This window comes from Atractosteus spatula, chromosome 4, assembly GCF_055471065.1.
Source record: "Atractosteus spatula isolate fAtrSpa1 chromosome 4, fAtrSpa1.hap1, whole genome shotgun sequence".
Taxonomy (NCBI): Eukaryota; Metazoa; Chordata; class Actinopteri; order Semionotiformes; family Lepisosteidae; genus Atractosteus; species Atractosteus spatula.
Genome location: NC_142709.1, coordinates 49,925,168 through 49,941,304, shown reverse-complemented (window position 1 = coordinate 49,941,304; position 16,137 = coordinate 49,925,168). Strand labels below are relative to the sequence as shown.

The following is a 16,137-nucleotide window of genomic DNA, read 5'->3' as shown; positions in this document are numbered from 1 at the left end:
AAAAAATCATTATCTTAATTGTTACTCGGTAATGTAGAGATTTACTTCCTTTGACTAATTATATGATGTTTTGTGCCAAGCTCATTGGAGTAGCCAGATTTCCAAAATAGTTTGACCTCCAAAAATTGCTTTCTTCCTCTGCAGTCATCTGTCTGACAAAGCATGGCACATTGTCACTAATCATGTCTCCTATTAATGGCATGATATTCAAAAAGTGCTCTACATCGTTATTGCACTGTATGGTATTTTTTTTATGCACCAATTTTTATTAACATCCCTTTGGTACACCTACACCGTTTGTGTGAGCGATCATCCAGACACACGACCTTGAGCTCCAAACTCTTCATCTTTACAGTGTGGGCATTCATTACTAGCTTGTTCCTTATGCCCTCCCGACTGTGACCAGATTTGAGAATAGTTGCTGAATAGTTTGCATCTGAATGTTGGAGTCCTCCGTTAGTGCAGCGACCTGGAAGCTCAACTGAGTTCATAAGGGTGTCTTATGCTGTGCTTCAGCAGAGCAACTGCCCTTAGTCCATTCAGAATAGCTAAATTCTTCCAACTTAAGAACATAAAAACGATTACAAACAGGAGGCCATTAATTCATGGATTCTAGGATCTCATCCAGCTTTGGCTTGACAGAAACCAGGTTATCGTCTTCAACAGCATGGCTGGGTAGCTTGTTCCAGCCTCCTTCTTCTTTATCGTGGAAACAGCAGCAGTTGCCCACTATATAGGAAGGATGACAAAATCTAAAAAAAAAGAAACAAAGGAGTTTCAAAACTAAAGAAAATTCTGGGCTCCCATTCCAGCTGCAAACCAAGAGATCAGTATTAGAAAAAAGGATATTCTCTTGTGGATGTAAATTAAAGTAGTTGGTTTTACTTCTTACAACCTTTAAAATTAATAGTGGCTTACTCACAACTATCCCTTTTAAGCTTTTTAGTGTGTATGTCTGAATGTCTCAATTAGAAAGTTAGAAGACGACAAGTATTACATCAAACATTTTAAGAAAAAAATACTCTAGAGAGCGAAATACCCTTAAAAAATTGACCTTCATTGTCATTGAAAGACTCATTGTATGTTTTCATACTTCCAGAACTCAGTGTAGTTGATGGGGAGCATCAAACAAAGAAGACTGTACCACTGTGGATAAATAAATCTGTCCTCTTATTGTTATATAAAACAGTTGGTTGAACTATTGCTTTGAAAGAAAATCAAGCACTTTAGGAGTTGATAAAAAGTGCTTCTCAACACTTTGGCTCTTCAGTTTCTTGGGAAACGACTTCAAACAATGGGCACATCAAACAGACAAGCTTCAGTCTACTTTCATCTCGGTTATAGGGAATAGAACTGTGTTTCATGGCTGTACATTTTACTTCATCAAAGCCATACTTAAAAAGCAAAGAAGAATACCAACACTAAAAAAAACAGTCCATATATTTCTAAACTGTAAATAAAAAAACATGAAAGTGAAATCTGATGTTGTTTGGTTTAGTGCCCAGCCATGCTGTCGAACCCTGTACCCTGACTTCATTCAAAAAATGACACCATAAACAATTACATGAAAAAGGTTGAAGACTGACCTTTGCAAATCTCTGGTACCCTGGGTGCATTTGAGATTGAACTGCAATGAATCAATTACCGTAATCCAGCGGTTCTCAAACTTTTTGGACCAAGTACCACCCCTGATCAAACCAAAGCATCCAGGTACCACCTACAAGTCGTGTTCTCATATGAATCACAGACAATCTCAATGACCAACATGAGTGTGCACGCACACACACTCACACACGCATATAATAAAAATAGCACTGAGCACTTACCATTTCAGTGAGAGGGGTGAGCCTGTTTAGTTGAGCAAAACTTTACAATGTCAGGGATGAGGGCAGTGAGCTTCAAACACAGATCTATCTCAGCATTCATTTTGTTGTGGTACTTTGTCTTGATTTGCAGAGAGAGCAGAGAAACTTTTTCACAAAGGTAGGTAGTAGAAAAAGGCATCAAAAACTGCACTGCCTTTAATGAGAGGGCTGGGTATTCACTCTGTCTTTGGATTCAGAAATCCAACAGTGACTGTCGTTTCAATTCTGACATCAAAGTCGTATCAGATAATAACTCGAGCGACTTCTCTTGCTCAGCCCAGGTCAGATCCTTGGGTATTCCTATGACATCAACAGTAAAGGGGTTCCTGATCCATTCTGGTGTGGCCTCAACTGGAAAATACTTTGAGAACTGTTCTTCCAATGTCAAGAGGTGCACTGCAATCAAATCATGAACAGCAGCATCAAGTGCCACACCATACGTGTGCAGATAGTTCTCCAAAGTTGGGAAAGCAGAGACATCACTTGCATTGATTTTATTTTAAAAAAGCTGCAGCTTTTTCTTCATAGCAGTGAAAGTGCCAAGGGAGATTGCTGGTCATGCAGAAACATCTGTACCTCGGAGTGCAGTTCAAAGAGCCTTGTGAGCACTTTGCCCCTTGATAACATCTCACTTCATTATGTAGCAAAAGCTGCACATGTTCATTGCCCATTTCATTACAAAGCACACTGAACAGACGTGAATTCATTGGTCAAGCCTTGATACAATTCACAACTTTGACAGCAGAGTCTAACGGAATTTAAATCCTCAGCCATTTTCTTGACTGCCAAGTCCTCAAGGTAGATGCTGCAGTGCGTCCATTTCATATCTGGAGCAACCTCTCTAATTCATGCAACTACAGCGCTGTGTCGGCCTGTCATCGCTCTAGCACCTCCAGCATCGCTTTGTACAAACTTCGACGCATTTTTTCAGTCGATGCCATTCAAATTCATTCAGAAGCTGAAATGCTATCCTGTAGCTCTTGATGGTAGCGGCTTACAGAACAGAAAGTCCTCATGGGACATGCCCTCAAACTCATATCTAACGTAAACGAGCAAATTGGCCAAATGAACGACATCTACAGACTCATCTAATTGTGGTGAAAAGCATCTGTGCTCATCTTAACGCGCTCTATCATTGTACTTTTGACATCACCTGCCATATCAATAATTCGACAAGTGACTGTGTCATTTGAAAGGGGCAGCGGGTCGAGCTGTTTAGCAGCTTTTTCTCTACACATAATACATGTCAGCTCTTTTGCCAACAGTAAACAAAGATCTTCACCAATAGTGTGGGGCTTACCTGCTTTAGCAATCTGCAAGCTTGCATTTTTCCCCGTTTCCCCTTAAAAGACAGTCACGAGTCCATCTCAGAAGTTAAAATACATTTTTATTCTATGCACATGGGAGTGAAACACAGAGATGCTCAGTGTATTTTTCTCAGATTAACCTAAAACAGTCCTTAAATATGTTTCTGTTATCTATCACGTCTTAGCTAATACATAGGCGGTGTATTTGACACATAAACTAATTTTATTAAAATAGAAAATATGAAAACACATCTAACTTTTTCAGTGCAAAAAACAAATTTCCAGGGTCAGCTGGCATACCACCTGGGGTCCCTCTTGAATCTGACAAATCTGACTAAATAAAGGTTTGAATCAAATGAAATAAGCAAACACTGATCTTCTACAGCTTGAACAATGGAAAGATGACAGTGTAAGACTACAGAAAAGATTGCTTGAGTCATAGTCAGTACATGCATGTTTGAATTTGAACCAACAGTTAATTTTTGTAACATATATGAAATACAAATAATTTTTTAAAAAGGCTCTATTAATTTCTTATTTTTTTAAAAGAACGTCAAGGTCATGCATCTAGGTTCTTTACTCGTTACATAAACAGAAACCAGTTTTTAATTGCAGGCAAATATGGACGTGCAATGCAAAGAAAACCAGGAAAGAAGAATGTTTTCACCCAGCTCGTACTGCTCGGGTGGGGAAAAACAGAACGTAGGAAAGATCAAGATTAAAACTCTGGAAAGGCATGTTAGTTTCCTGGTATATTGCCCCTTGGATGTTCCACTAGCTGGCTCTTGTAAACGACTCCCTGATACCCAATCAATCCACTGCTTCCTCAGAGAAGGGAAACATCAGCACGAATTTCATCATTCGTCCCCTGCCAGCTGCGGCCACATTACAGACATCAGGTGCAGCAGGGCCCCTGGGACTAATGCAGTGAACAATTTCAGACATTTCTAAAAAAAAGGCAATTCCTTGTGTTTCATAAATGCATGCAGGCCTCAAATCACAATACTTCATTGCAAATGCACAGCAAAAGATGACCGGTCTCACTGAGACAGCTTTGTCAAAACTAAACTCTGAATGTTGGAGGTCACATTGTATATTCTAACATGCACAGAAAAAGAAAAGAAAAAGAAATACTTCCCCAAACTCTTGTTTTTACTTGGCTTCAAGAAGCTTTCGATTACATCATTTCTCAGGTAAGAACTTCAGATGCAAGGCTGTTGTGTGTTACAACCTGGACTTAGTAGTAAATGGCATTTCACAGGGTTAAGTCAAGCAGAGTAATGACCGTGGCGAAGCCTCTCCTTAGGGCTAAGGGCCAAAGAGACCAACCGTCATGATTTTGATTCTCCTCCCCATTTGTGTTCCAGTTTTTCATGAAGGTGTGTGTTTAGCCATCTGTATGCTTGGGCTTAAAGGACCGTGTTTCACCCACAGGCTAAACGAGCTGAATCTTTTTAACCATTTTAGAATAGAGAGGACTACAAAGGGACCTGATTCAAAATTTCCTAAATCCTCAAAGGAAAATATATAGAGTCAACCCCCTGGGCTTCTTCAGAACCAACAGTGAAACAGGAACCAAAGGACACAAGTGGAAACTACAGGGACATGCAGTTGAAACTGAGAACAGGAGGCTTTTTTAAATTGGAATTAAAACGGGGTTATAGGAGCCTGGGACAAGCTGTCCAGGCATGCTGTTAAAGCTGATAACCTGACGTCTATCAGGAAATGGCTGGATGAGATCTTGGGATTACTTACGGTACTCACAGAGAACCTGGCACACTTACTAGCTACCAAATGATCTGGATAATTCTCCTCTGCTTTCTCACCTTTCTTATGTTCTTTTACAACACAGATGTTTTGCTTATAGAGATATTTAATATTTATTAATTGGTCATTATTAATTTTGATGTGTTGTGGAACACTCGCTGAACTTTACTTGAAAAACGACCCATGTTTGAGCAGAACAAATTCTAGGAATACACATTTGCAGGTTATTTTACTTTTTTTTTTACTGTGTGAACTGAGGCACGGAATTGCAAAAAAATCAATCCATTTCAGCACTGGCATCATGTGCCAATTATGAGGTGGAGTCAGTTCTTCTCAATATGTTTCCACTGCTGTGTGACTGGACCAGGGAGGCCTTTGGTCTGGAGAATTCACTCATTGCTGGTATAGTGGGAGGCTTGGTATGGCATATTTGAGCAAGTTGAGAATATCCTAAGTTAATGAGCAACACGTTATGACCAAAGCAAATAGAATAACTTGTTTGACATGCAGGGTATTTTGGGTAAAATCTGTGTTGCTGGTCGTACAAACCTGGTAACAGAAGGACTGTAGAGGACAAGTTTTTTTTGTCTCTAGTGCTTTTACATTGCTCCCTGTGGCTCTGGTCTAGGCTCATAGTGAGCTCTCTAATGATATTCTCATGTAATTAAATGAGGGGTATGAAAGGGCGTGTGTGTGGCAGTACACAGCTCCCAGTAAAAGCATCTGACTCCATGGAGACAGCTGTGCCTGACCTAAACCAGCTGTCCTGGTAGCACTCCAGTGCGGAGTACCTGAACAGCCTGCCAATTAGTCTTGGCTTGAAACTGACATGTCAGCTCAGATCACGGCTCCACCGAGGACACTCATCCCAGGATGGTGAATCCAGAAGAAAATTAAAAGAATTGCCAGGATCTTATTAAAATAAAGAACAGGAAAGGTTGACATAGCTGTGCATTGCATTTTACAAATATTTGTGTGTTTGTGCATTGCATATTTACTCATTTCAACATGTTTTCACTGACATATTTTCCAAATGTTGGTTCATTGTCTCAGGTGGAATCCCAGCATTTTCATGGACCATTTAGTTTTATTTCACCGTTGACTGGTTGTGTGAGAGTGCTGAAGAGCAACGACTGCTTCTCTAACAAAGAAAAATACATCTCAATCTTATTAAATACACTCTGCTATACAGTAGGTCTGAATGTACTTTTAAGCAAAGATAAAGGTTTTATTGTCTTTCACCAAATATAGTTTTAACAAAATGTTACTATCTAAAAAAGAAAAATGGTAAAAATGTCTTGAAAATACAGCTAAATGCAGTAAGACTGAAGGAGGTAAATTGGCCTGTGAACAACAAAATCACAAGCCTTCAATGTGCCTGCAGATTTCCTGTGAATCTGATTTAAAAGATTAAAAAGAATTATGAGCATAACTATTTCTTGTCCCTGGGCTATAAATAAAACACAGCATTTATGTGCATGAATTGTTAAATCCACAAATATGTGCTGCAAAAAAATCTTGCTGTTCTCTCAAATCATTTTTTTCATTTTCATTTCATCAAGCTTTTATTACACATTTTAGGTTGTTATTACTTTTAATAGTTGTTCCTTTTCCCCCATTTTTTAATTATGTATCATATTAATTAGTTCTGTGACAATTAAAAGAGCAGAGCAGGCTTCAGGAACGAATACATGGATTTATTTTTCTCTGTTGAAAGCTGGATTTGCAATTAAAATTTCTTTTGATGTCTGTTGCATGACTTGCACATATACGCCTCAAGCGCACATTAATGTTTCAAAAGATACAATACAAACCAGCATTGTGTTATTATTTAGGGCAATGGCTCTGACAAATGACCTTTTACGGGGGGGGATTTTGCCCGACAACCAGAAATGCGCCATTAATCACATCTATGCTCAGTCCAGAAGCAATGAAGACCATGATAGTGTATAATAACTGAAGAAATACAAAAAAAATGTCATCATAACCTTCAAAGAACCTTATTAAGAGATATCCAGTAAGGGCTTTAAAACATTCATGCTACCTGTATTTTTTGTTGGTAACAGATCTTGACAGTCATTGCTGAGGATAATGAAATGTGTGGATTTCTTTCTTGAGATCTACATCTTTTTTTTTTCTGTGGAATGATGTTTTGTTGACATACAGTACCTGTTATCATACCTGGGAACACTTTTGTCCTGATAGCTGTATTCTGGAATAAATTTAATCCAAATGTTGTCCCAATCTTAAATGCAGCCTGTGCACACAGTACTTGGTATCAGGGTTTCATTAGGTTGAAGGATGAGAAATGGCTGACAAGGAAATCCACAATCCAGTATTAGATTTGGAGTTTGCTGTGATATAGGCTTGGTTTAATTCAGTTTTATTTTTGCTCTCCTCTAAAATAAAATCAAATGACCTAAACATACTGGATGTGTACATTTAACTGGAAATGAACAGGTGGCCATATGGTTTCAACCCAGTTTCAATCCCTGATTAATTCAGTGTTTTAACACAGTGAATTTGTACTGTGTATGAGTGCTTTCTTGTATGTTTAAAAACAGTACTAGCATTAATTGTGCTCTTGTGATCTCAAAATTTGAAATCATTAGCAGATTCCTGCAAAGAGAATTACTTAGCAAAAACCAAATGTATATCATATAATGAGGAACTAGATATGGGTCATGCAGGCACTTTCTTTCCTTGCTTTGTGATGTATCTTTTAGTTTGGCGCACAGCACAGTTCTAACTCCTAATACTTATTGCTACACTCGTCCCGGAGCCGTGTGTAAGCTTACACTTTAAATACTGCCCTAACATAATTTGCCTAATTCAGTCTAATTGAATGTTAGCTGCCATGCCAGATTTGGCTTTCTGTGCCAAATGGCTGCTTCATTTTTTTTAAAGTGAAATTCCCTGATTTTTTTTCCAAGGAATATTTGCATAACCTCCCCAAAGAGCAATGTTTGAAGTTGGTGAGTTAAATCATTTGTGTAGAAAGTGTGTGTACTTAAGTGGCAAAGTAGCCAACTTTAATTGCAGTGTATGTGCATAGGCCAGTGTATTCACAGTTGTGTACACACAGAAAATTATACAAGCATTTTTTTCAGCATGCCCAGTAAAATGGTTGGATTATATACTGTTCTGACTGCATTTTATCTGTACATTTTCATTTTGCCATCGGTACATTATCCTCAGGATGAGTTACATTTCAGAACCTTTTCAATTATCCTCTGGTTAATAAACTCATGCGCCGGGGGAACAGTTGAGAACATGCTGTGACTGGCAGGTAATCAGCTGGTGTTCTCCACTCAAGAGACAAATGTCTCTCTGCGATTCTCTCCACTCCTTCTGCTGACATCCTCTTTACCTGCTACATCAGTTGGCATATTGCTAAGTTGAACCATCACACTCACTGAAATCTAGGAATAAAAATTGCCCTCGTCTTTTCACGTCTGTGAAGGCAAGAGAAGAGGAATAACCTTACTGACTTCCTATTTACTATGCCCCACCTTTGCATCATTTGAGCCTGTTTGTCCCCCAAACTCTTATAACAAATTTGGGGGGAATTTTATCCTCAAGGATATCAGAGTCACCTTTCCTGACCCCTTTCAAATGCAGACTCAAATCCTTCTTCTCCTTTATTTTATAAGTGTTTGTGTCTGCCCCTTGCATCCTCTACTGCATTCTTAACCCCTGTTTTCAGTTGAGCTCATTTTATCTCCTTGTCTTGTTAGCATTTTTCTTCTTACTGTATAGCACTTGGTGCTATATACTGTAAAACAAAGATGATGATGATGATTATTGTTGCTGTTGCTGTTGTTATGTGCTGTTATTGAGGTTTCTGTTGGAAGACATGGATTTCCGAAAGAGACAGAATGAAAACAGAAGCAGTATCCTTTTGTTTGGCATTTGTGTAATAAGAAAAGGTAAAAAATGACGGTACATACAGAACCCCAGGAGTGTTACTACTCACCAAGAAATGTCCAATTTCAGAACACATTTTAGAAGGCTTAGTGCTATGGGAACAACGTACACAACCTAAATGTGTTCTGACATTCTTTTTTACCATAATTCCATTATACCATTATACCGTAATGTTGTACACTTTATTTAGACAAATGTGCTAAAAAGTAAAAGGTAAAAAAGGTTTAAAAACTTAAAAGTAGTACTCCTTTATTTACACGGCGAAAACGATTCGAAAAACAAACGAAGGCCGCCGCTCCACTTCTAACTAGAGGTCTTCCAAAGTCCATCTCTAATAAGAACTCATCAGCTAAACTGCATATAAGCTTCAAAATATAAAAACACCTTTCCAGAAATAACTTTTGAAAACCTCTGGCTCTTCCCACACTTTCTTCAGTCCCAGATGGACGCGCCGTTCCCTTTCCCCCTCTCTTGCAGACAGGTGTATAACAGAGGCTCTGCTCTCTTCTAACACAGCAGGGGGTGACCAGCGCTGGAAGTCTGTGCTTTCTGGTTTTTAAATTGTCAGGTCACAGAGGTCAATCCCTCAGCTTTCCCCACAGACTCTCCCCAGCACTGCCCACTTGTCTGAACTTCCAACCCTCTGGTAAGGTCATCCTTGCCCCTAAAAAATTGAAAACTTGGACTTATCCACCAATCATAAATTGCAACCTACCACGAACGTTTAATATGAGACTTGTACAATTTTTATCTCATCTGCAGTCTTGTCTATCGTTAAAGTGATTAGCTTTTTGTGCACAAACATTTGCAGGAGCGAATATTGATCATTATAGTAATATTGATTGTCATAAATTAAAAATAATTATTAATGACTGGTTTGTGTTGCCTGCGTGCTATTTTAACATTCCTTGTTATGGAGGACCCCATGGTTTTGTGAAAACTTGTCCACGAGCAATGTAATTTTGTGTTCTGTGTAATATAATTTAAAAGTTTTACTGTATTTACCTTGGGGTTTGTTTTTATGATCACACTACACTTGTTTTTGAAGAAATCTAACATAAGAATTTGATTTTGATTCCCCTAAACTGAACACTATTATGTTATTGTAAATAGCTACGTAAGAAGATGAATACATTTCTCTTTGTAGTCATATTACTACAAAGTAATAATATGACTACATAATAATATAATAATATCATAATAATATGACTAAGTAATTACACATACAGTACAGTACTTAAGGAAAAATATACTGTATATAAACACAGAAAACAAGTTAATTTTCCAAGCTGACTTTCCAACCGGTTGTATTAGCTATATTAGCTTGAATTACATTTAGTTATATATCACAGGGGTGTGAGTATAAGGCAATATGGCTTCATGTATTTCCACTATATTCTGTAGGACCCAGTGTCATTGGGCAAACATCTGTCACCGTGCATTTACTAACTCTCCAAGGATTTTTAAAATTCTGGTTCAGTTTTTTTTTCCCAAAATATTCAAGAGACATGTTCCATTTACTAAATGTGAAGGACACACTTGGAAAAGCGTGTGTGTATTCTAGAATATATGAATAATCCATTGCTTAAATTTAGTTTTACTAGTTTCTTATAAAATTATATGCATCACAGGCCAAACCATTTTGATTATTTAAATAATCCTTTGACATCTGTTTGTCAGTAAATACTGAAAGAAATATAAAACATGTCATAAAATGCTTTTCCAGTGTCAGACATTTGCACTGTTCCCATGTAGTGGTGACTGAGCTATAAACTCGAATGTTTAGTTTAGATTTTTTTTAAATCCATAAAACCTTTCCAGTGATATTTAGAGGGCTTCATCTAAGAGCCCCCCACACTGAATGTCCTTTCATGCTCAATTTGTGTCTTCATCTTCACTGTGGAGACAAGAAAGTTTAATTAGCTCTATAACAGCAGTTGTTCCCATTACGCCTGTGTGTGTTTGGGGACGTTACTACTCTTCGTGTGTATGATTCAGGTGCCTAATTGAATGTCTCTATTTTTTGTGGAGTCTTCGATTATTTTTATGATTCATATTCCCAAGGTCGTTAAATGCTGGCTTGCTGTTGTGATAGAACGTATATTTTCATATTTTCATTTTCTTACTCCTGGGGGTATATTTAATGATTTTTTCCATAAGTATCATGAATCTGACAGGCTGAACTCAGCAATATGTATTTATTATTATAGGACTGGTAGTGCCTTAGACTCTTAGTCTTCTACTAATTTAATGTGCCACCTTATCCTAAATACATGTACCCAGCACCTTTGAATTTCATCTTGGCCTACCTTCTTCATTCTTAATGACTAAAAAATACTTCTGGATTTCAAAACATGGTAGAAGCTTAAAGTTGACATATCTCGTTAGAAGCACATCCTGGGTTCTGAATATTGATAGAGGCCTAGGGGCTGCTTATTCTATCACTTGACTTAAAATATTTGAGAATACAATAAATAAGAGCATACAATGTCTCTTAGAACTTTCCAGTGACTGATCAGGTCATTGGGTTCGGTAATGAGATTTGTTACTGTTAATGATCCTACAAATAGCCCTTTTGATGTGAGTTTATCAATTGTGTTTGCCTTATTCAAGTGAAATCACTGAGAAACATGACCAAAGGCACTTTTATTCAAGTATCCTTAATAGTAGTTTTATTAGTAATTTTAATTTGTGATTCCTTTAAAAACAGAGCTAAAAATAAAATTATAATATTTATAAAAATTATCAGACTTTAAAGACACACATTGTAATTCCAGGTTAAACAAAATGTACTGCTTACCATATTACAGGTACAGACTGGGCATCTTATTTTAGTATAAAGCAAATACAAAAGACATGTGATGCAGATGAATCATGAATAAGTAAATTTTGTGTGAAGTTTAGCTTTGTTTTAACAAAAGGGTGTACATAATGTAAGCTGCTCGAGGCTTTACGATTGGAGCCAGTTCCTTCATTGATCAAGAATGATGGAAGAGAAGTTGTCTGCATGACTCCTTCAGAGGCAGCTGAAGCAGTTGTAATTTTTATTTCATGATACAGAAATGCAGGAAAGTAGAGAAACTGCTTCAAGGCTAAGCAATTTTGTCCTGAATTCAAACAAAGCTGAAAACATACCTTTTATTTTCTCTTCAGGGGGTAGTCTTTTCTTTAAAACATGTAATAAGCAATATATTTTTCTTTCATATCCATATTTTTGTTTCATACCCAGTCAATTTGGAATTGCCAGTTGTTTAAGACTTGACTTTACAGCAATTTGCAGCAGCCTTGGGTTAAGTTGGAGCTCAGTCTTGAAGAGTAATATAATTTAAATGTTTAACAGTTGTTAATAAAGTGTAGGATATTTCTTTTCTAATTTAAGTTTGATACAAATGAAAACAAACTCATTTTCAGTTAGCTTTTTATATGTACATTTGCTGGGTCACCCAGTTGTGCTCAAAAATAACAGAAAAGCAAACAGCAGTCAGCACTCAGGAGGAAGCAAGAACCTACCTAAAATGAAAGAGAAATTAAGACCTGAATGGAGCAGGGAATTTCCCTTTTGATCCCTGATTTCCATCCTGTTCTTCAACACCTGAGCCTCAAAAATCAACATTACTTCCTTATTGGCAATTCATCAATTTACAGACAGATTTACTGCCTGTTGCTTGCAGGGACAGGTTCAGCTGCCCTGTGACCCTGAATTGGATGAAGTGGTCAGAAATTGAATGGATGGGAAAATATGCTGCATATTCTGGATTTTGCCATATGAAATCTGGGGAAATGAACCTAAGCTTTATAATATTCTAGTATTATCTTCAAATGACAGTTCTGAAGACAGCAACTCTGTTATCTGATTTAACCATCTCGGTGCTTCAGTGCGAAACAAACCCTGATCAATATCCCTGATCAGAATGGGGAAACAGATCCTGAAAGAAATATGTTTTTCATTTTGCTGGTTTGTTTCTTGTGTGCCCTGACAGAGCCCGGAGCAGGGAGCATCTACGTCCGTCTATGCGGCCGCCTCTCCAGAGCTGGAGGGGGTGGGGGGCTGTTACCTGTACAACGGGCAAAGGACGAAATCGGCAGACGCCTCCTACGACGAGGAGCTCCAGAGACGGCTGTGGAGGCTGAGCTGCAGCTATGTGGGGATTCAGGAGGAGGGCCAGTGCAGCCTGTCCAGCCGGCAGCTGACATCAGAAGTGCTTTAGGTTGGCCTTCCTCCTGGTGTCGGTGCACAGCACCGAGATGTCTGCCTTCCTCAGCAGAAGAAACGCACTCACATTTACCACCATCAGTAGCCCAATAAACAGTGAAATGCGTAATAACTACATTCAAAAAGGCACGCAACATATCAACCTTTGTGAGTTGGAGGTAACGTAAATAAACACGTACAGCGTCATTTCTTAAGCTGCTGCGATCTAGAGTCTTCTAAATATTGAATAATGAATTTTGCTGACTCTGCCGTAACATTGCACTGACACGCATCAAAGAGCCCACCAGGAACAGCTGGGTGGTCATACTGTATGTAGGATTTCATGGTAGTGTGTTTGCAGTATTTGGGTAGAGGCTTAAAGAGTAATGATTTTCCCTTCACTGTTAGGCTCTTGCCTTTTGACTTTTCCTTTGTTCTAAACTAAGTTACAGAACCAGATTTCTGTTACCCTTAAGCTATGAGAGACCAAGCAATGAAAAACAACAGTTTAACTCTACAGTTAAAAGCAGAAAAGCAAGAAAGGACTTTCATGCTTCTTAAAACGTGATTCTTTTCCTTGTAACACTGTGACCATACGTAGATATGATCTTCCTCACAGTGAGCTCCTGGGAAGCCCCTAGGTGTCTTGTCGACTCTTCTGCAAATCCTGTGAGATACGAGATTTCATTAGTACCATGTGAGATTACAGTTATTACTGATATTTGTTAATCCATTATTAATGTGTTTGTAAAATCTTGTCTGCTCCTTCATAAGATCCCGGCACCTTGTTACGTCAGTCAGTTTTTAAAATTGCTTCAGGAATTTAAGAAACTATGTGGTTAACCTGTGTGTTAAGTTACTAGCACATTTTGTACTGCTGTCTCATTAAGATGCTGTCATGCTTTACATTTATACCTACAAAGCCTGAGTGTATAATAATAATAATTTTAACTCAGAAATGCTGCATGGATCACTTATTAAAAATATTTATACACTGAGCATCAAAAAGAACGTATCACTTATGGAAGATCCCTAACTCTGCTCCAGTCCCTAAGGAAAATTAAAGGTCCAGGTGTTCCCAGGTTTTATTATAAAGACATGGCAAAATCTAAAACACAAAGCAAAAGTCTTCCACATACTATATAAGGATTTAACAAAAACACAGTACTTTTGTATCAGCTTAACTCCTACTATTGTTGCATCTACACACTTCAGCTGAGCTTGGGAAAACACTTGTCTCTTTCCTGTGAGATACAGTACCACACCCTTATATACAAAACCAAACCCGTGTGAGAATTTCCATATTCCAAAATAATTATCGAAACAGTCTTGCAAAACAGGTTAACCTCATTACGCTGAGGTGAACTGTGTACAAAGCCATCTTTTGAAGTTGTTTTGGTGACCTCTAGTGTCACACCTACGGTCACTACAGACATTTCACGGGCCAACTTGCCACACATTTTTACACATTTTTGAAAATAGTATACAATTGTTTTTCATTGTTGTTTTTTTGCTGTAATTTTGATTAATTTATCATCCATGACTGGCTCATGTTGCAGTTGAATGAAGTCAGCTTTTCTATAAGCAATTAATCAGTTAAGGGGGTGATTTAACCCATTGGATGCCAAGTTTGGCGAAAATCAAGAAAGAACCCTACAGAAAGCATCGTATATGCCGTGCTTATGAAGAAAACATGACCTTTGTAGTTTCCATATGTTCAATCAAGCACTGTGTAACAACGATCTAAGGTTTTATGTTCACTGCCCTGATTTTGATGCAGACAAGCAGAACCATAGTGGTTGAATACACAGAGCAATCAATGGGGATCAGTATGATGTCCTGGACAGGAAGGCCTAGCTGCTAAAGAACACCACCTGTAGTGATTAAGGGTGACCTGACCACATACAGTAGCACTGTGCTGATTGAGTCCTGGTATCTCACTTTCCACCCTTCCTGTTGACTCATCCTGGCACAACACCACATCCTCATGCTGCGCCTGTAACTAAATGGAGTGAATGTGGATGTTGGGCTGGACCACCATTAAGCACCAGTGAGATGAGCTTGTGGCAGCTAGGGCTCAGACACCAGTGAACAGGTACTTGCTTGTCCAGACTCTATGAGAGGAATGGGACCGAAACCCACAAGATAGCATCTGTAACCTGGTGCAAATTATGCATCACAGATGGACAGCTTGTTATGCTTCTGTCAGTGGCCATACACGCTATTAGTCTGTGATTTCCATAATAAGCCTCTTGATCAACACTGTTGTTGTCTAATGATAAGCAGCGTAATACATTTCCTACGCCATGCATGTTCAAATAAACTGCCTGTGAAACTGCTATAAAAAAGCTGTCTTTATGAATTAATTACAGTTATAAGTGATACGTATCTTTTGATGCTGAGTATATAACAAATGTTCTGATTTGAACTTAAATAGGAAACTCCATTTAAATTATATTCCATTACATGTTAAGAGTATCATTTTCTATCAAAGAGTCATATAAGACATGCTGTACAAAACAAACATAAGTTGAATAGCATTGCCACCTGCCTGTTTATGTCCTTGAACCAGGTGTTTCATTTATAGTGAGAAAGTGCTCCTTCATCTTCTGCATACAACAGTTTAGGTAGAAATTGCATTTGACATTTAAGCTCTTTCAGCAATGCTAAAATACTACACTCAAACAACCAAACACCAGTAATGCGAGCTTTGATTCAACATCATGCTCTGTGCCTAAACAATGCAAAAGAAACTGAAAATTATGTCTTCACTTTTGAGTATTTTATTTTAGAATGATTTCATATTGTGCTTTTGGAAGAATAAACGAATGGACTACAATGTTATTACTCTCCTGCTTTTAGTTTGGAATAAATGAGACTCATTGTATTACATGGGGTTTTCTATAAAATAAATTTCAGGAACTTGTGTTTTGAGTAAAATAAAATCACAATATGTCAGCAGCAACTTTCTTTGATTCAGGACTCTTCCCAGAATTTGGCTGATCAATATTTTACCGAGAATGAAATTAAAGCAAATACTTTGGAAGATTTCAACTTTGAATCTTATGATCTTATGATC

The 16,137-nt window shown here is 38.0% G+C and overlaps 1 protein-coding gene across 1 annotated transcript in view; it reads left to right on the top strand.

Annotated features, from left to right (window-relative positions):
• LOC148836488 (polyprenol dehydrogenase) overlaps positions 1-15,897 on the top strand; it is a 70,834-nt gene extending 54,937 nt beyond the window's left edge. The window contains exon 7 of the mRNA XM_088914096.1: positions 12,847-15,897. Within this exon, the coding sequence (XP_088770222.1) occupies positions 12,847-13,074 (228 nt within the window). The 3' untranslated portion in view covers positions 13,075-15,897. The remainder of the gene's footprint in view (positions 1-12,846) is intronic.
• The last annotated feature ends 240 nt before the right edge of the window (positions 15,898-16,137 follow it).